The sequence below is a fragment of the Mobula birostris genome, chromosome 8 (genome assembly GCF_030028105.1).
Source record: "Mobula birostris isolate sMobBir1 chromosome 8, sMobBir1.hap1, whole genome shotgun sequence".
Taxonomy (NCBI): Eukaryota; Metazoa; Chordata; class Chondrichthyes; order Myliobatiformes; family Myliobatidae; genus Mobula; species Mobula birostris.
In genome coordinates, this window is record NC_092377.1 from 130,487,791 (window position 1) to 130,507,214 (window position 19,424).

The window sequence follows — 19,424 nt, forward strand, 5'->3', positions numbered from 1 at the left end:
ACTTTCTCCCTCCCTCCTTCCCATTCTGCTCCCTCCTACTCCCTCTCCTTCACCACCTCCGCACCCCACTTTCTTTCCCCCTATGTCCTTCAATTCTTCCTTCTCTCTCTCCCTTCATTCTCTCCCCCCATCTCCTTCTCACATTACACAGGCTTCCAAGATCACTCTCCTTCCCCATCCCTACTCAACCTTCCTACCCTCTCGCTTCCCCTTCTGTCCCCTCCCTCCTCTCTCCCCTCCTTTCATTGCCTCCTCTCCGCATCCCGGCCTCTCCCTACCCCTGTCCTTTTCCACTTCCTCCTCTCTTCCTTCTACACCCTCTTTGCCACCCCTCCCTCCCCTTTCACCTCCTCTCCTCTACTCTCCCTCCCTTCTCCCCTTCACACCACCCTCATACCTCCGCACCCGTCCCCTCTCCCGCCCCTCCCTCCCCCGCCTCCTTCTCCCCCTCCCTCCCCTTATTTCCCTCACTCCCTCTACTTTACCCTACTCACCCTCCCCTCTTCTCTCCACACTCTCTCTTTCCCTTTTCTCCTCTCCTGCCTTTCCCCTTTCTATTTTTCCTCCTCCTCTCATCCCCATCCTCTTTCCATCTTTCCCCCTCCTTCCCTCTCTCGCTCTCTCTCTTCCTCTTCCTCTCTCTCGCACAGCCCCCTCCTTCCCTCTCTCGCACTGCAGCACACATCCGCAGCGCTCTCCTTGCCCGCCGCTCTCACCCGGAACGCGACCCATCTCCGGCTCTCGCACTCGGCCGTTTCTATAAATACCTGCTCAAGATTCAAGAACTCCTTTGACGGCAGATGTGAGATCTCTCCGAAACGGCTGGGCCGGCCTCCGTGCTATTGCCAGGGCCTTTCACGCTTCGGTTCGTGGAGTTTCACTGGATAAAACAACGCACCATGTGGCTCTGGAGGCAGTAATCTTGCAGCAAGGATTTATAATTCAACCTTACCGGCTGCCAGGTCTATAATGGATTCTCTTCAAAAGATTTTACTCTACGCCAGTCTTTGCTTGTTTTGGGGTGAGTTATCATTCAGTGTGTCCTAATACCAGGCTTCTGTGTGAGGGGGGAGGAGGGGTTGATACTCGTGCAGAGATGATTGAATAGACCTCATCTAAGACTGATCGGTTAAATCAGAAAGGGTCGTTCAAATAAGACCGAGATCACTGACAATTCTCTTCTTAAAGCGTTAACACCAGGCGAGACTGTTAAATCCAACAAGGGCCGTTCGTTTAAAACACCGACGGGAGGAATTTCTCTTCTTGAGATGCCAGATCAAGGGGACACTGTTAGGTCCTAATCAATTTAACACGCGGTGGGCGACAATTCTCTGCTCTGCTCGGGGGATCCTGCTATGGAATAAATAGGCGCCCGTGGAAACAGAGACGAGTTTTGAAACCCCAAACCCCCTCCCCCCCACCCCGGAGAGGATTTCTGGTGGTAACACAGCTCGTATCTAGAGGACGCTGATAAATAACAAAATCTCTTCACTTGGATGAAACATCCTCCTCCCCCCACCCCGTGTGCCGGGTCGAGGGCACCCCACTATGAAGGGCATGGAGTGAAAACAAAAGCCGGATGTAAAATCTATTTAAAACAGAAGCGAGGTGTATTATTTACCTCTATCACCTCCCCCCCTTCTGTGCCCCTCCTCCTTCCTCCCCCTCAATCCTCTTTCACCCTCTCCCTTCCCACATTCTCCCTCCCCCTCTCCCCTCCCACCTTCTCCCTCCCCCTCTCTGACTCTCCAGACCTGGGGCATACTGTTACAAAGTAGGGAAGGGCTGGCCAATCTGCGGTGGATTTACTGTGAAATCTCTCTTGGAGGTACACATTAGGCACTCCACAACCAGGGAACACTTGCCTTTTTAAGATGAGGAGAATCTTTAATCCCTGGCGAATCTGATAATTAGAACTAGGGGACACTTATAAAATAAAGGGTTATCTGCTTAACTCTGAAATTATAGACTTTCTTCACTAATGATGCAAGGTTAAGCCAGCACACTAGACCAGGTGATAATTTTTCTCTCTCTGCAGCATCTTTTTTGGCAGCACAAAACCAGGAGATATGGTGATAAATACAAGGTCATCATTTAACATAAATGAGGCGAATTTGCCTCATATCCTCTCCCGTATATCAGGCAAGCTCAGAATTGTGGGGGAAAGTTTGTGGAGGGAGAGGGGTCTCTCACAAGGTACAATTCTTTCTCTCTCTCCTTCCCCCTCCTTTTCTCTCTCCTGCCACCTTTTCTTTTCTCTCTTCTTTTCTCTGTACCTTGCTCTCTTCTTTTCCTTTCCTCTGTCTCTCTTTCCCGATTTTCTCTCCCTCCCTTTCCCTCGCCCTCTCTCTCATCTGCCCCCTCTCCTCCTGCCACCCCTCCATCCCTCTCCCCCCTCTTCATCACTCTCCCTTTCCCCCTTTCCTTTGCCATCCCTCCATCCCATCTCCTTCCCTCTCCCCCTATGTGGCGGTTCGGTGGGTGGGAAGAAAGTGGAGAGGGATTCTCCCCTCAGCCTGAGGACAGTGGAGGAGCGCAGAGACTTCAGAACTGTATGAGAGAGGGGAGAGGTCCTTCAAAATAGGGTAGGGATTCTTTGAGGGAGAGGGAAAGTGGAGGGTCCCTTCTGAGGGACAGGAAAGGGCATTGTAGGGAATGAGGGGGAGGAGAGAGGAGTGAATGAGGGAGGGATGAGTGCAGAAAGGAGGGGCAGTTAATAAGGATAGAGAGAGGGTGGAGAGACCCTGAGAGCTGATCGGCGGAGTGGTGACAGAAGCTGGGAGGATGTGTCTGAGGGCTCTGTACCGATGGGAGCTCATCTCGGTTACAGCTGTAGACCCTCAAAGTTCAAGCAGCTCCCGGTGGGGCCATTCCTCCTACAGGAAAGGACATGGGGCTGTCTCCTGTCCATGGAGGACTATACACACCTCCACATGGCTGGTGGAGTGCACAAACCAAGTCATCACAGCCCAGGGGTCCTAGAGGGAGTTAATGCTGGGAATATATGTGTGTGTGTGTGTGTGTGTGTGTGTGTGTATATGTGTATGTATATATATATTCTGAAATGAGGAGTGAGGGGAGGAGAGGGAACTTGAAAACTGGGTTCAGGGCAGTTGGAGGCTGAAGCAGAACATCAGAGAATGGTTGAGAATTGGAAGTGGAGGCTCACGGTGACAGGAGACAGGGCAGAGGGTAGTGGTCGGAGAGGTCACAGAGACAGGAGATTGGGCAGGGTGTAGTGCTCGGAGGAGTCACAATGACAGGGGACAGGGCAGGGGGTAGTGGCCGGGGGGGGGGGGTGGTGTAGTGTGTGGTCACAGAGACAGGAGACAGGGCACAATGTAATGGCCGGGAAGAGGGGGGGAGGTTTCACAGAGACAAGGTACAGGGCAGGGGGTGGGGGGTGGGGGGCGGGGTAGTGTGTGGTCACAGAGACAGGAGACAGGGCACAATGTAGTGGCCGGGACGTGGGGGGGGGGGTTCACAGAGACAGGGGACAGGGCAGGGTGTAGTGGCCGGGAGGGGGGGTGTGGTCACAGAGACAGGAGACAGCGCAGAGGGGGTACTGGTCGGAGGGTGTCACGGGGACGGGGAGCGGTGTGGAGGTCAGAGGGTATCACAGAGATGAGGAGGGATGTCGGCTCGACGGGAAAGGGTGTACTGGCCAGAGAGAGTCACCGAGACCGGGAGAGTGTGATGACTGGAGGGGCTCACAGAGGCAGGAAAGTTCTCACCGCCCCCTCCTCACCTCCCCTCCCACAGAGCTGTGCTCCCTCTGCTGGATCCACTCTGAATTGCAGGGAACGCAAACTTCTCCAATCCATGCGGTCTTTCTTTCAACTCGTAACCTCCCTCCCCAGCACACACACACACACCACCGGGCCCCTTCTCCTTTCTCAGCTGGAAGCCCCGTATCCCTTGGTGTTTCGTTCCCTGCAGCTTGTCTGGATTTAGCCGCCAAATGAGTTGGTAGCTGTGATTTTCAGGAGGTGCTTGGATACATACACCGATTGGGTTTTAGGACCCAAACGCAGACAAATGAGAGTAGTTTAGCCCCGTAGTCCGCAAAGGAAATGTGGGCCCAATCACCGTTTCTGTGCTAAACCATTATGTAACCACAATTTGAAAAGTTATTGGAACACTGGAATTGGTTTATTATTCTCACATGTATGGTGCGAAGCTTGTCTTGCATACTGTCCATACAGATCAGATCACGACACAGTGCCTTGAGGTAGAACAAGGTAAAACAATAACAGAATGCAGAATAAAGTGTAGCAGCTACAGAGAAAGTGCAGTGCAGGTTGATAGTAAGGTGCAAAGTCATAATGAGGTACATTGTGAGATCAAGACTCCAATTTAGCACATTGAATAGTCTTATGATAGTGGGATAGAATCTGCCCTTGAGCCGAGTAGTACGTGTACAGTATTCAGGATTTTATATCTTATATAACCATATAACCATTTAACAATTACAGCATGGAAACAGGCCATCTCGGCCCTTCTAGTCCGTGCCGAACTCTTACCCTATCCTATTCCCACCAACCTGCACTCAGCGCATAACCCTCCATTCCTTTCCTGTCCATATATCTATCTAACTTAACTTTAAACGACAGCATAGAACCTGCCTCAGCCACTTCTGCTGGAAGCTCATTCCACACAACTACCACTCTCTGAGTAAAGAAGTTCCCCCTCATGTTACCCCTAAACTTTTGTCCTCTAATTCTCAACCCATGCCCTCTTGTTTAAATCTTCCCCACTCTCAATGGAAAAAGTCTAACCACGTCAACTCTATCAATCCCCCTCATAATTTTAAACACCTCTATCAAGTCTCCCCTCAACCTACTACGCTTCAAAGAATAAAGACGTAACTTGTTCAACCTTTCTCTGTAACTTAGGAGATGAGGTCCAGGCAACCTTTTAGTAAATCTGCTCTGTACTCGCTCAGTTTTATTGATATCCCTCCTATAATTCGGTGACCAGAACTGTACACAATACTCCAGATTTGGCCTTACCAATGCCTTATACAAATTCAACATTACATCCCAACCCCTATACTCAATGCTCTGATTAATAAAGGCCAACAAACCAAAAGCTTTCTTCACCACCCTAACCACATGAGATTCCACCTTCAGGGAGCTATGCACCATTATTCTTAGATCCCTCTGTTCTAAAGCATTCTATAATGCCCTACCATTTACCATGTATGTCCTATTTTGAATAGTTCTACCAGAATGTAGCACCTCACATTTTTCATCTTCTGCCCTATGGGAGAGGGAAGAGAGAAAATGTTGGTGCGGTGGGGTCTTTGACTATGCTGGCTGATTTCCATGGCAGTGCGAAGAGAAGAGAGAGTCCATGGAGGGGAGACTCTCTCCATGATGTGCTGAGCTGTGTGCTCAAATCTCTGGGACATTGGTTCTTGCAATTCTGGTCAGGCAGCCGTGAGACCATGCTATGACACATGGTGTAGGCTCACTATGGTATATAGTGTAGGCTCTCTCTGTGTGCACGGTGTAGGCCAGCTGTGCATGGTGTAGATTCTCTCTGTGTGTGCACAGAGTAGGCTCTCTCTGTGTGTGCATGGTGTAGCCTCCCTCTGTGTGTACGGTGTAGGCTCTCTCTGTGTGCACGGTGTAGGGTCTCTCTGTGTACACGGTGTAGGCTGTCTCTGTCTGTGCACGGTGTAGGCTGTCTCTGTGTGCACGGTGTAGGCTGTCTCTGTATGCACAGTGTTGGATCTCTCTGTGTGTACAGTGTAGACTCTCTGTGTGCACAGTGTAGGCTCTCTGTGTGCATGGTGTACGCTCTCTCTCTCTCTCTCTGCACATTGTAGGCTCTTTCTCTGTGTGCACGGTGTAGGCTCTCTCTCTCTCTGCATGGTGTAGGCTGGCTGTGTGTGCACGGTGTAGGCTCTCTCTGTGTGTGCATGGTGTAGCCTCTCTGTGTGCACGGTGTAGGCTCTCTCTGTGTGCACGGTGTAGGCTCTCTCTGTCTGTGCACGGTGTAGCCTCTCTCTGTGTGTATGGTGTAGGTTCTCTCTCTCTGCGTGCACAGTGTAGGCCTTCTCTGTGTGCACGGTGTAGGCTCTCTCTCTATGTACACAGTGTAGGCTCTCTCTGTGTGTACGGTGTAGGGTGTCTTTGTGTGTGTACGGTCTGGGCTCTCTCTCAGTGAGCACGGTGTAGGCTCTCTGTGTGCACGGTGTAGGCTCTCTGTGTGTGTTGTGCAGGCGCTGTGTGTGTGCACGGTGTAGGCTCTGTGTGTGTGTGTGTGTGTACGGTGTAGTCTCTCTGTGTGTGTGCTCGGTGTAGGATCTCTCTGTGTGTACGGTGTAGGGTGTCTTTGAGTGTGTACGGTCTGGGGTCTCTCTCAGTGAGCACGGTGTAGGCTCTCTGTGTGCACGGTGTAGGCTCTCTGTGTGTGTTGTGCAGGTGCTGTCTGTATGCACGGTGTAGGCTCTCTGTGTACATGGTATAGGCTCTCTCTGTGTGCACGGTGTAGACTCTCTCTGTGTGCACGGTGTAGACTCTCTCTGTGTGCACGGTGCAGGCTCTCTCTGTGCACGGTGCAGGCTCTCTCTTTGTGCACGGTGCAGGCTCTGTCTGTGTGCACGGGGTAGGCTCTCTCTGTGTGTACAGTGTAGGCTTTCTCTGTGTGCACGCTGTAGGCTCTCTCTCTCTCTGTGCACAGTGTAGGCTCTCTTCTCTCTCTGTGTGCACAGTGTAGGACTTCTCTGTCTGCAAGGTGTAGGCGCTATCTGTCTGTACGGTGTACGGTGTCTCTGTGTGCATGTTGTTGGCTATCTCTGTTTCTGGTGTAGGCTCTCTCTGTGTGCATGGTGTAGGCTCTCTCTCTGTGTACATGGTGCAGGCTCTCTCTGTGTACACGGTGTAGGCTCTCTCTGTGTGCATGGTGTAGGCTCTTTCTGTGTGCCCCTTGTAGGCTCTCTGTGTGCACGGTGTGGGCTGTCTGTGTGCACGGTTTAGGCTCTCTCTGTGTGTACGGTGTAAGCTCTTTCTGGTCCACGGTGTAGGCCCTCTCTGTGTGTACGGTGTAGGGTATCTCTGTGTGTACAATGTAGGATCTCTCTCTGTGTGCACGTTGTAGGCGCTCTCTCTGTGTGCACGTTGTAGGCTCTCTCTCTGTCTGCACGGTGTAGGCTCTCCCTGTCTGCAAGGTGTAGGCTCTCTCTTTGTGTGCACTGTGTAGGCTCTCTGTGTGCACGTTGTAGGTTCTCTTCTCTCTATGTGTGCACAATGTAGGCGCTCTCTGTCTGCAAGGTGTAGGCGCTCTCTGTATGTATGGTATAGGGTGTCTATGTGTGCTTGTTGTCGGATCTCTCTGTGTCTGCTGTGCAGGCGCTGTTTGTGTTCATTGTGTAGGCTCTCTCTGTGTGCACGGTGTAGGCTCTATCAGTTTGTACAGTGTAGACTCTCTCTGTGTGCACGGTGTAGGCTCTCTCTGTGTGCACGGTGTGGGCTCTCTCTGTGCATGGTGTAGTCGCTCTCGCATGTACTGTGTAGGCTTCTTCTCTACAAGGCATAGGCTCTCCCTGGTGCCTGGTGTTAGCTCTTTCTGTGTGTGCACTGTGTAGACTCTCTCTGTGTGCATGGTGTAGGCTCTCTCTGTGTGCACTGTGTAGACTCTCTCTGTGTGCACGGTGTAGACTCTCTATGTGTGCACGGTGTAGAATCTCTATGTGTGCACGGTGTAGAATCTCTGTGTGTGCACGGTGTAGGCTCTCTCTGTGCACGGTATAGGCTCTCCCTGTGCGCGCGGTGCAGGCTCTCCCTGTGCGCGCGGTGCAGGCTCTCCCTGTGCGCGCGGTGCAGGCTCTCCCTGTGCGCGCGGTGTAGGCTCTCTCTCTGTGTGCATGCTGTAGGCTCTCCCTGTGTGCACTGTGTGGGCTCTCCCTGTGTGCACAGTGTAGGCTGTCTGTGTTGTGACCAAGTTATCAGAAGATGCTGATAAGAGAGATAACCGAGAGACAAATGGGGGAAACATTCAAAATGCTAATAAGAGAGAGACGAGAGGGATTAACGGAAAGGAGACACAGTTCCGAATATTGTCAGAGACCGGTTGCTTTGAACCTGAACTGTTTGAAGTTTGATGGACAGGCGATACCCCAGCAGGGGGATAAAAGGAACAGGTTTGCTAAGGCAAGATGACACCACGACACAACAAGACCTTGGAAGTGCGGTGTGCCCCCACAAGTTGGTGTGAGTTTTGGAGGTCTGGTCACGGGACCAACCATAGACGCACAGGGTGAGACGGTACGATCGGCAGGAACCTGGTGTGTGTGTGTCCACCCTTGCCTGGGTGCCGGGTTCACCGCAGAAGAACGATTGTGTCCGGAATGGAGGGGTCACAGTCGGTGACCTCAGAAGACATTAATAACGGCTCGCGCCAAGAGCTAACTGCGAGGAATATCAAAGGTCTGTTGAATCCGAATTGAATATCAGCATTTGCTCTCTCTCTCCCCAATGGCACGACGGTGATTACTGCGAACTGAAACTGAACTGAACTCTGCATCACTTGAGACTGATCATTTTACCCCTAGACTGCAATAGAGCTTGATTGATTCTATTATCCTAGTTCTGTGTACATGTGTGTTTATTCATTACTAACTTGTTGCATTTATATCCTTACTATTAGAGTGCTATGTTACTTATTTCTTTAATAAAACTTTCTTAGTTCCAGTAATCCAGACTCCAACTAAGTGGTCCATTTCTGCTGGTTTGGCAACCCAGTTACGGGGTACGTATCAGTGTGTGCACGGTGTAGGCTCTCTCTGTGTGCACAGTGTAGGTTCTCTGTGTGCACGGTGTAGGCCCTCTCTGTGTGCACAGTGTAGGCCCTCTCTGTGTGCACGGTGTAGGCCCTCTCTGCGTGCACGGTGTAGGCTCTCTCTGCGTGCACAGTGTAGGCTCTCTCTGCGTGCACAGTGTAGGCTCTCTCTGCGTGCACGGTGTAGGCTCTCCCTGTGTGTACGATGTAGACTCTCTCTGTGTGCACAGTGTAGGCACTCTCTGGTGCATGGGGTAGCTTTTCCTGGTCCAAGTGTAGCCTCTCTCTGTGCACACTGTAGGGTCTCTCTTTGTGCACATTGTGGTCTTTGTGTGTGCGCGGTGTAGGCCCTCTCTGTGTGCACGGTGTAGGCCCTCTCTGTGTGCACAGTGTAAGCTCTCTCTCTCTGTGTCCGGTGTAGGCTCCGTCTGTGTGCACGGTGTAGGCCCTCTCTGTGTGCACAGTGTAGGCTCTCTCTGTGTGCACAGTGTAGGCTCTCTCTGTGTGTACAGTGTAGGCTCTCTCTCTCTGTGTACACGGTGTAAGCTTTCTCTCTGTGCACGGTGTAGGCTCTCTCTGTGTTCATGCTGTAGGCTCTCTCTGTGTGTACGGTGTAGACTCTCTCTGTGTGTACAGTGTAGACTCTCTCTGTGTGCACGGTGTAGGCTCTCTCTGGTGCATGGGGTAGCTTTTCCTGGTCCAAGTGCAGCCTCTCTCTGTGCACACTGCAGGGTCTCTTTTTGTGCACATTGTGGGCTCTGTCTGTGTGCACGGTGTAGGCTCTTACTGCGTGCACGCTGTCGGCTCTCTGTGTGTGTACGATGTTGGCTCTCTCTGTGCACGGTGTAGGGTCTCTCTGTGTGCACGGTGTAGGCTCTCTCTGCGTGAGCGATGTAAGCTCTCTCTGTGTGTGCATGGTGTAGGCTCTCTCTGTGTGCACGATTTAGGCTCTCTGTGTGTGTACGATGTTGGTTCTCTCTCTGCGTGCACGGTGTAGGCTCTCTCTGTGTGTGCACGGTGTAGGCTCTCTCTGTGTGTATGGTGTAGGTTCTCTGTGTGCATGGTGTAGATTCTCTCTGTGTGCACGGTGTAGACTCTCTCTGTAGCACGGTGTATGCTCTCTCTGTGTATGTACACTGTAGAATCTCTCTGTGTGCATGGTGTAGACTCTCGGCATGGTGTAGGCTTTCTCTGTGTGTGCAGGGTGTAGGCTCTCTCTGTGTGCACGGTGTAGGCTCTCTCTGTGTGTACGGTGTCGACTCTCTGTGTGTGTCTGGTGCAGGCTCTCTCTGTGTGTACGGTGTAGGCTCTGTATGTGTACATGGTATAGGTTATCTCTGTGTGTGCACGGTGTAGGCTCTCTCTGTGTGTACAGTGTAGGCTCTCACTCTCTCTGTGTCCGGTGTAGGCTCCGTCTGTGTGCACAGTGTGGGCTCTCTCTGTGTGCACGATGTAGGCTCTCTCTCTGTGTGCACGGTGTAGACTCTCTCTGTGTGCACGGTGTAGACTCTCTCTGTAGCACAGTGTATACTCCATTTGTGTGCACAGAGTAGGCTCTCTCTGCGTGCACAGTGTAGGCTCTCTCTGCGTGCACGGTGTAGGCTCTCTCTGTGTTCATGATGTAGGCTCTCCCTGTGTGTACGATGTAGACTCTCTCTGTGTGCACAGTGTAGGCACTCTCTGGTGCATGGGGTAGCTTTTCCTGGTCCAAGTGTAGCCTCTCTCTGTGCACACTGTAGGGTCTCTCTTTGTGCACATTGTGGTCTTTGTGTGTGCGCGGTGTAGGCCCTCTCTGTGTGCACGGTGTAGGCCCTCTCTGTGTGCACAGTGTAGGCTCTCTCTGTGTGCACAGTGTAGGCTCTCTCTGTGTGTACAGTGTAGGCTCTCTCTCTCTGTGTACACGGTGTAAGCTTTCTCTCTGTGCACGGTGTAGGCTCTCTCTGTGTTCATGCTGTAGGCTCTCTGTGTGTACGGTGTAGACTCTCTCTGTGTGTACAGTGTAGACTCTCTCTGTGTGCACGGTGTAGGCTCTCTCTGGTGCATGGGGTAGCTTTTCCTGGTCCAAGTGCAGCCTCTCTCTGTGCACACTGTAGGGTCTCTTTTTGTGCACATTGTGGGCTCTGTCTGTGTGCACGGTGTAGGCTCTTACTGCGTGCACGCTGTCGGCTCTCTGTGTGTGTACGATGTTGGCTCTCTCTGTGCACGGTGTAGGGTCTCTCTGTGTGCACGGTGTAGGCTCTCTCTGCGTGAGCGATGTAAGCTCTCTCTGTGTGTGCATGGTGTAGGCTCTCTCTGTGTGCACGATTTAGGCTCTCTGTGTGTGTACGATGTTGGTTCTCTCTCTGCGTGCACGGTGTAGGCTCTCTCTGTGTGTGCACGGTGTAGGCTCTCTCTGTGTGTGCACGGTGTAGGCTCTCTCTGTGTGTATGGTGTAGATTCTCTCTGTGTGCACGGTGTAGACTCTCTCTGTAGCACGGTGTGTGCTCCCTCTGTGTGCACAGTGTAGGCTCTCTCTGTGTGCACGGTGTAGGCTCTCTCTGTGTATGTACACTGTAGAATCTCTCTGTGTGCATGGTGTAGACTCTCGGCATGGTGTAGGCTTTCTCTGTGTGTGCAGGGTGTAGGCTCTCTCTGTGTGCACGGTGTAGGCTCTCTCTGTGTGTACGGTGTCGACTCTCTGTGTGTGTCTGGTGCAGGCTCTCTCTGTGTGTACGGTGTAGGCTCTGTATGTGTACATGGTATAGGTTATCTCTGTGTGTGCACGGTGTAGGCTCTCTCTGTGTGTACACTGTAGGATCTCACTCTCTCTGTGTCCGGTGTAGGCTCCGTCTGTGTGCACAGTGTGGGCTCTCTCTGTGTGCACGATGTAGGCTCTCTCTCTGTGTGCACGGTGTAGACTCTCTCTGTGTGCACGGTGTAGACTCTCTCTGTAGCACGGTGTATACTCCATTTGTGTGCACAGAGTAGGCTCTCTCTGCGTGCACAGTGTAGGCTCTCTCTGCGTGCACGGTGTAGGCTCTCTCTGTGTTCATGATGTAGGCTCTCCCTGTGTGTACGATGTAGACTCTCTCTGTGTGCACAGTGTAGGCACTCTCTGGTGCATGGGGTACCTTTTCCTGGTCCAAGTGTAGCCTCTCTCTGTGCACACTGTAGGGTCTCTCTTTGTGCACATTGTGGTCTTTGTGTGTGCGCGGTGTAGGCTCTCTGTGTGCGTACAATGTTGGCTCTCTCTGTGCACGGTGTAGGGTCTCTCTATGTGCACGGTGTAGGCTCTCTCTGCATGAACGATGTAGGCTCTCTCTGTGTGCACGATTTAGGCTCTGTGTGTGTGTACGATGTTGGTTCTCTCTCTGCGTGTATGGTGTAGACTCTCTCTGTGTGTGCACGGTGTAGGCTCTCTCTGTGTGCACGGTGTAGGTTCTCTGTGTGCATGGTGTAGATTCTCTCTGTGTGCACGGTGTAGACTATCTCTGTAGCACGGTGTATGCTCCCTCTGTGTGCACGGTGTAGGCTCTCTCTGTGTATGTACACTGTAGAATCTCTCTGTGTGCACGGTGTCGGCTCTCTCTCTCTGCGTACGGTGTAGGCTCTCTCTGTGTACAGTGTCGGCTCTCTGTGTGTGTCTGGTGCAGGCTCTCTCTGTGTGCATGGTTAGGCTCTGTATGTGTACATGGTATAGGTTATCTCTGTGTGTGCACGGTGTAGGCTCTCTCTGTGTGTACAGTGTAGGTTCTCACTCTCTCTGTGTCCGGTGTAGGCTCCGTCTGTGTGCACAGTGTGGGCTCTCTTTCTGTTTGCACAGTGTAGGCTCTCTCTACGTGCACAGTGTAGGCTCTCTCTACGTGCACGGTGTAGGCTCTCTTTGCGTGCACGGTGTAGGCTCTCTCTGTGTTCATGATGTAGGCTCTCCCTGTGTGTACGATGTAGACTCTCTCTGTGTGCACAGTGTAGGCACTCTCTGTTTGCACAATGTAGGCTCTCTCTGTGTGCACGGTGTAGGCTTTCTCTCTGTGCACAGAGTAGGCTCTCTCTGTGTGCACGATGTAGGCTCTCTCTGTGTGTGCACAGTGTAGACTCTCTCTGTAGCATGGTGTATGCTCCATTCGTGTGCACAGAGTAGGCTCTCTCTGCGTGCACGGTGTAGGCTCTCTCTGTGTTCATGATGTAGGCTCTCCCTGTGTGTACGATGTAGGCACTCTCTGGTGCATGGGGTAGCTTTTCCTGGTCCAAGTGTAGCCTCTCTCTGTGCACACTGTAGGGTCTCTCTTTGTGCACATTGTGGGCTCTGTCTGTGTGCACGGTGTAGGCTCTTACTGCGTGCACGCTGTAGGCTCTCTGTGTGTGTACGATGTTGGCTCTCTCTGTGCACGGTGTAGGGTCTCTCTGTGTGCACGGTGTAGATTCTCTCTGTGTGCACGTTGTAGGCTCTCCCTGTGTGCACAGTGCAGGCTCACTCTGATGCACGGTGTAGGCTGTCTCTGTGTGCACAGTGTAGGCACTCTCTGGTGCATGGGGTAGCTCTTCCTGGTCCAAGTGTAGCCTCTCTCTGTGCACGGTGTAGGCGCTGTCTGTGTGTGCACAGTGTAGGCTCTTACTGCATGCACGCTGTAGGCTCTGTGTGTGTGTGTGTGTGTGTATGATGTTGGCTCTCTCTGTGTGTGCACGATGTAGGCTCTCTTTCTGTTTGCACGGTGTAGGCTCTCTCTACGTGCACAGTGTAGGCTCTCTCTACGTGCACAGTGTAGGCTCTCTCTACGTGCACAGTGTAGGCTCTCTTTGCATGCACGGTGTAGGCTCTCTCTGTGTTCATGATGTAGGCTCTCCCTGTGTGTACGATGTAGACTCTCTCTGTGTGCACAGTGTAGGCACTCTCTGGTGAATGGGGTAGCTCTTCCTGGTCCAAGTGTAGCCTCTCTCTGTGCACACTGTAGGGTCTCTCTTTGTGCACATTGTGGGCTCTCTGTGTGTGTACGATGTTGGCTCTCTCTGTGCACGGTGTAGGGTCCCTCTGTGTGTGAACGGTGCAGGGTCTCTCTGCGTGCACTGTGTAGGCTCTCTCTGTGTGCTCGATGTAGGCTCTGTGTGCTCGATGTAGGCACTCTGTGTGCACGGTGTAGGCTCTCTCTGTGTGCACGGTGTAGGCTCTCTCTGTGTGCACGATTTAGGCTCTCTATGTGTGTACGCTGTTGGTTCTCTCTCTGCGTGCACGGTGTAGGCTCTCTCTGTGTGTGAAGGGTGAAGACTCTCTGTGTGCACAGTGTAGGCTCTCTCTGTGTGCACGGTGTAGGCTCTCTCTGTGTGCACGGTGTAGGCTCTCTCTCTCTCTGCGTATGGTGTAGGCTCTCTCTGTGTGTACGGTGTCGACTCTCTGTGTGTGTCTGGTGCAGGCTCTCTCTGTGTGCATGGTGTAGGCTCTGTCTGTGTACATGGTATAGGTTCTCTCTCTGTATGCACAGTGTAGGCTCTGTCTGTGTGCACAGTGTAGGCTCTCTCTGTGTACACGGTGTAGGCTCTCTCTTTGTGCATAGTGTAGGCTCTCTCTGCGTGCACGTTGTAGGATTTCTCTGTGTACACGGTGTAGGCTCTGTCTGTGTGCATGGTGTAGGCTATTTCTGTGTGCGCAGTGTCGGCTGTCTGTGTGTGTACGATGTTGGTTCTCTCTCTGCATGCACGGTGTAGGCTCTCTCTGTGTGTGCACGGTGTAGGCTCTCTCTGTGTGTACACGGTGTAGATTCTCTCTCTGTCGCATGGTGTAGGCTCTCTCTGTAGCACGGTGTATGCTCCCTCTGTGTGCACAGTGTAGGCTCTCTCTGTGTGTGTACACTGTAGAATCTCTCTGTGTGCATGGTGTAGACTCTCGGCACGGTGTAGGCTCTCTCTGTGTGTGCAGGGTGAAGACTCTCTCTGTGTGCACGGTGTAGGCTCTCTCTGTGTGAACGGTGTAGGCTCTCTCTCTGTGTATGGTGTAGGCTCTCTCTGTGTGTACGGTGTCGACTCTGTGTTTGTGTCTGGTGCAGGCTCTCTCTGTGTGCATGGTGTAGGCTCTCTCTCTCTGTGCAAGGTGTAGACTCTCTCTCTCTGTGTCTGGTGTAGGCTCTGTCCATGTACATGGTATAGGTTCTCTCTGTGTGTGCACGGTGTAGGCTCTCTCTCTGTTTACATGGCGTAGGCTCTCTCTGTGTGTACAGTGTAGGCTCTCTCTCTCTGTATGCACAGTGTAGGCTCTCTCTGTGTGTACAGTGTAGGCTCTCTCTCTCTGTATGCACAGTGTAGGCTCTATCTGTGTGCACAGTGTAGGGTCTCTCTGTGTACATGGTGTAGGCTCTCTCTTTGTGCATAGTGTAGGCTCTCTCTGTGTGCACGGTGTAGGCTCTCTCACTGTGCACAGTGTAGGGTCTCTCTCTGTGCACATTGTGGGCTCTCTCTGTGTACACGGTGTAGGCTCTGTCTGTGTGCATGGTGTAGGCTCTTACTGTGTGCACAGTGTCCGCTCTCTGTGTGTGTACGATGTTGGCTCTCTGTGTGCTCAGTGTAGGGTCTCTCTGTGTGTGCACGGTGTAGGGTCTCTCTGTGTGTGCACGGTGTAGCGTCTCTCTGTGTGTGCACGGTGTAGGCTGTCTCTGTCTGCACGATTTAGGCTCTCTATGTGCGTACGATGTTGGTTCTCTCTCTGTGTCACGGTGTAGGCTCTCTCTGCACGGTGTAGTCTCCCTCTATGTGTACGGTGTAGGCTCTCTCTGTGCACAGTGTAGGCTCTCTCTGTGTGCACGGTGTAGACTCTCTCTGTAGCACGGTGTATGCTCCCACCGTGTGCACAGTGTAGGCTCGCTCTGTGTGTGCACGTTGTAGAATCTCTCTGTGTGCATGGTGTAGACTCTCGGCATGGTGTAGGCTCTCTCTGTGTGTGCAGGGTGAAGGCTCTCTCTGTGTGTGCAGGGTGTAGGCTCCCTCCGTGTGCACAGAGTAGGCTCTTTCTGTGTACATGGTGTAGGTTCTGTCTGTGTACATGGTATAGGTTCTTTCTCTGTGTGCACGGTGGAGGTTCACTCTGTGTTCGTGCTGGAGGCTCTCTCTGTGTGTAGGGTGTAGACTCTCTCTGTGCGCATGCTGTAGGATCTCTCTGTGTTCATGCTGTAGGCTGTCTCTGTGTGAACAGTGTAGACTGTCTCTGCACGGTGTAGGCTTTCTCTCTGTGCACAGCGTAGGCTCTCTCTCTGTTTGCACGGTGTAGGTTCTCTCTGTGTGTACAGTGTAGGCTCTCTCTCTCTGTGTCCGGTGTAGGCTCCATCTGTGTGCACAGTGTGGGCTCTGTCTGTGTGCATGCTGTAGGCTCTCTCTGTGTGCACGGTGTAGAATCTCCCTGTGTGCGCAGTGCAGTCTCACTCTGATACACGGTGTAGGCTGTCTCTGTGTGCATGGTGTAGACTCTCTCTGTGTGCACGGTGTAGACTCTGTGTGCGCGGTGTAGACTCTCTCTGTGTGTACGGTGTAGGGTCTCTCTGTGTTCATGCTGTAGGCTCTCTCTGTGTGACGGTGTAGACTCTCTCTGTGTGTACGGTGTAGGGTCTCTCTGTGTTCATGCTGTAGGCTCTCTCTGTGTGACGGTGTAGACTCTCTCTGTGTGAACAGTGTAGAATCTCCCTGTGTGCGCAGTGCAGTCTCACTCTGATACACGGTGTACGCTGTCTCTGTGTGCACAGTGTAGGCACTCTCTTTGTGCATGGTGTAGGCTCTCTCTGTGTGCACATTGTAGGATCTGTCTGTGTGCACGGTGTAGGCTCTCTCACTGTGCACAGTGTAGGGTCTCTCTCTGTGCACATTGTGGGCTCTCTCTGTGTACACGGTGTAGGCGCTGTCTGTGTGTGCACAGTGTAGGCTCTTACTGTGTGCACAGTGTAGGCTCTCTGTGTGTGTACGATGTTGGCTCTCTCTCTGTGTGCACGGTGTAGGGTCTCTATATCTGTGCACGGTGTAAACTCTCTCTGTGTGCACGATTTAGGCTCTCTGTGTGTGTACGATGTTGGTTCTCTCTCTGAGTGCACGGTGTAGGCTCTCTCTGTGTGTGCACGGTGTAGACTCTCTCTGTAGCACGGAGTCGGCTCCCTCTGTGTGCACAGTGTAGGTTCTCTCTTTCTGTGTCCGGTGTAGGCTCTGTCTGTGTACGTGGTATAGGTTCTCTCTGTGTGTGCACGCTGTAGGCTCTCTCTCTCTGTGCACGCTGTAGGCTCTCTCTCTGTTTTCACGGTGTAGGCTCTTTCTGTGTGTGCACGTTGTAGAATCTCTCTGTGTGCATGGTGTAGACTCTCTGCACGGTGTAGGCTCTCTCTGTGTGTGCATGGTGTAGGCTCTCTCTGTGTGTGCCGGGTGAAGGCTCTCTCTGTGTGCACGGTGTAGGCTCTCTCTTTCTGTGTCCGGAGTAGGCTCTGTCTGTGTACATGGCATAGGTTATCTCTGTGTGTACACGGTGTAGGCTCTGTCTGTGTGTACAGTGTAGGCTCTCTCTCTCTCTGTCTGCTGTAGGCTCCGTCTGTGTGCACAGTGTGGGCTCTGTCTGTGTACATGGTGTAGGCTCTCTCTGTGTGCACTGTGTAGGCTCACTCTGTTTGCACAGTGTAGGCTCTCTCTGTGTACATGGTGTAGGGTTTCTCTCTGCATGAACGATGTAGGCTCTCTCTGTGTGCACGATTTAGGCTCTGTGTGTGTGTACGATGTTGGTTCTCTCTCTGCGTGTATGGTGTAGACTCTCTCTGTGTGTGCACGGTGTAGGCTCTCTCTGTGTGCACGGTGTAGGTTCTCTGTGTGCATGGTGTAGATTCTCTCTGTGTGCACGGTGTAGACTATCTCTGTAGCACGGTGTATGCTCCCTCTGTGTGCACAGTGTAGGCTCTCTCTGTGTACATGGTGTAGGGTTTCTCTCTGTGCACAGTGTAGGCTCTCTCTGTGTGCATGGTGTAGGCTCTCTCTGTGTTCATGCTGTAGGCTCTCTCTGTGTGTACGGTGTTGACTCTCTCAGTGTGCATGGTGTAGACTCTGTGTGCACGGTGTAGGGTCTCTCTGTGTGTGCATGGTGTAGGGTCTCTCTGTGTGCACAATGTAGACTCTCTGTGTGCACGGTGTAGCACTCTCTGTGTGCACGGTGTAGGGTCTCTCTGTGTGCATGGTGTAGGCTTTCTCTGTGTGCCGGGTGAAGGCTCTCTCTGTGTGCACGGTGTAGGCTCTCTCTTTCTGTGTCCGGAGTAGGCTCTGTCTGTGTACATGGCATAGGTTATCTCTGTGTGTACACGGTGTAGGCTTTGTCTGTGTGTACAGTGTAGGCTCTCTCTCTCTGTGTCTGCTGTAGGCTCCGTCTGTGTGCACAGTGTGGGCTCTGTCTGTGTACATGGTGTAGGCTCTCTCTGTGTGCACTGTGTAGGCTCACTCTGTTTGCACAGTGTAGGCTCTCTCTGTGTACATGGTGTAGGGTTTCTCTCTGTGCACAGTGTAGGCTCTCTCTGTGTGCATGGTGTAGGCTCTCTCTGTGTTCATGCTGTAGGCTCTCTCTGTGTGTACAGTGTAGACTCTGTGTGCACGGTGTAGGCTCTCTCTGTGTGCACGATGTAGAATCTCCCTGTGTGCACAGTGCAGGCTCACTCTGATGCATGGGGTAGCTCTTCCTGGTCCAAGTGTAGCCTCTGACTGTGCACAATGTAAAGTCTCTCTCTGTGCACATTGTGGGCTCTCTCTGTGTGCAAGGTGTAGGCTCTGTCTGTGTGCACGGTGTAGGCTCTCTCTGTGTGCACGGTGTAGGCTCTCTCTGTGTGCACGGTGTAGACTTTCTCTGTAGCACGGTGTAGGCTCTCTCTGTGTGCACAGTGTAGGCTCTCTCTGTGTGTGAATGTTGTAGAATCTCTCTGTGTGCATGGTGTAGACTATCGGCACGGTGTAGGCTCACTGTGTGTGTGCAGGGTGAAGGCTCTCTCTGTGTGCACAGTGTAGGCTCTGTGTGTGTGTATGGTGCAGGTTCTCTCTGTGTGCACAGTGTAGGGTCTCTCTCTGTGTGCACAGTGTAGGCTCTCTCTGTGTGTGAATGTTGTAGAATCTCTCTGTGTGCATGGTGTAGACTATCGGCACGGTGTAGGCTCACTGTGTGTGTGCAGGGTGAAGGCTCTCTCTGTGTGCACAGTGTAGGCTCTCTCTGTGTGCACGGTGTAGGCTCTCTCTCTCTCTGTGTATGGTGTATGCTCTCTCTGTGTGTACAGTGTAGGCTCTGTGTGTGTGTATGGTGCAGGTTCTCTCTGTGTGCACAGTGTAGGGTCTCTCTGTGTGTGCACGGTGTAGGGTCTATCTGTGTGTGCACGGTGTAGCCTTTCTCTCTTTGTGCACGGTGTAGGTTCCCTCTGTCTGCACGATTTAAGCTCTCTGTGTGTGTACGATGTTGGTTCTCTCTCTGTGTGCACAGTGTAGGCTCTCTCTGTGTGCACGGTGTAGGCTCTCTCTGTGTGTGCACGTTGTAGAATCTCTCTGTGTGCATGGTGTCGACTCTCGGCACGGCGTAAGCTCTCTCTGTGTGTGCAGGGTGAAGGCTCTCTCTGTGTGCACGGTGTAGGCTCTGTCGGTATATGGTATAGGTTCTCTCTGTGTGTGCACGCTGTAGGCTC

General features: G+C 52.4%; 1 protein-coding gene across 1 annotated transcript in view; it reads left to right on the top strand.

Moving 5' to 3' along the window:
• The first annotated feature begins 578 nt into the window (after nucleotides 1-578).
• The window catches only part of LOC140201711 (sodium channel regulatory subunit beta-1-like), a 136,876-nt gene continuing 118,030 nt past the window's right edge, over nucleotides 579-19,424 (top strand). The window contains exon 1 of the mRNA XM_072266258.1: nucleotides 579-1,021. Within this exon, the coding sequence (XP_072122359.1) occupies nucleotides 970-1,021 (52 nt within the window). The 5' untranslated portion in view covers nucleotides 579-969. The remainder of the gene's footprint in view (nucleotides 1,022-19,424) is intronic.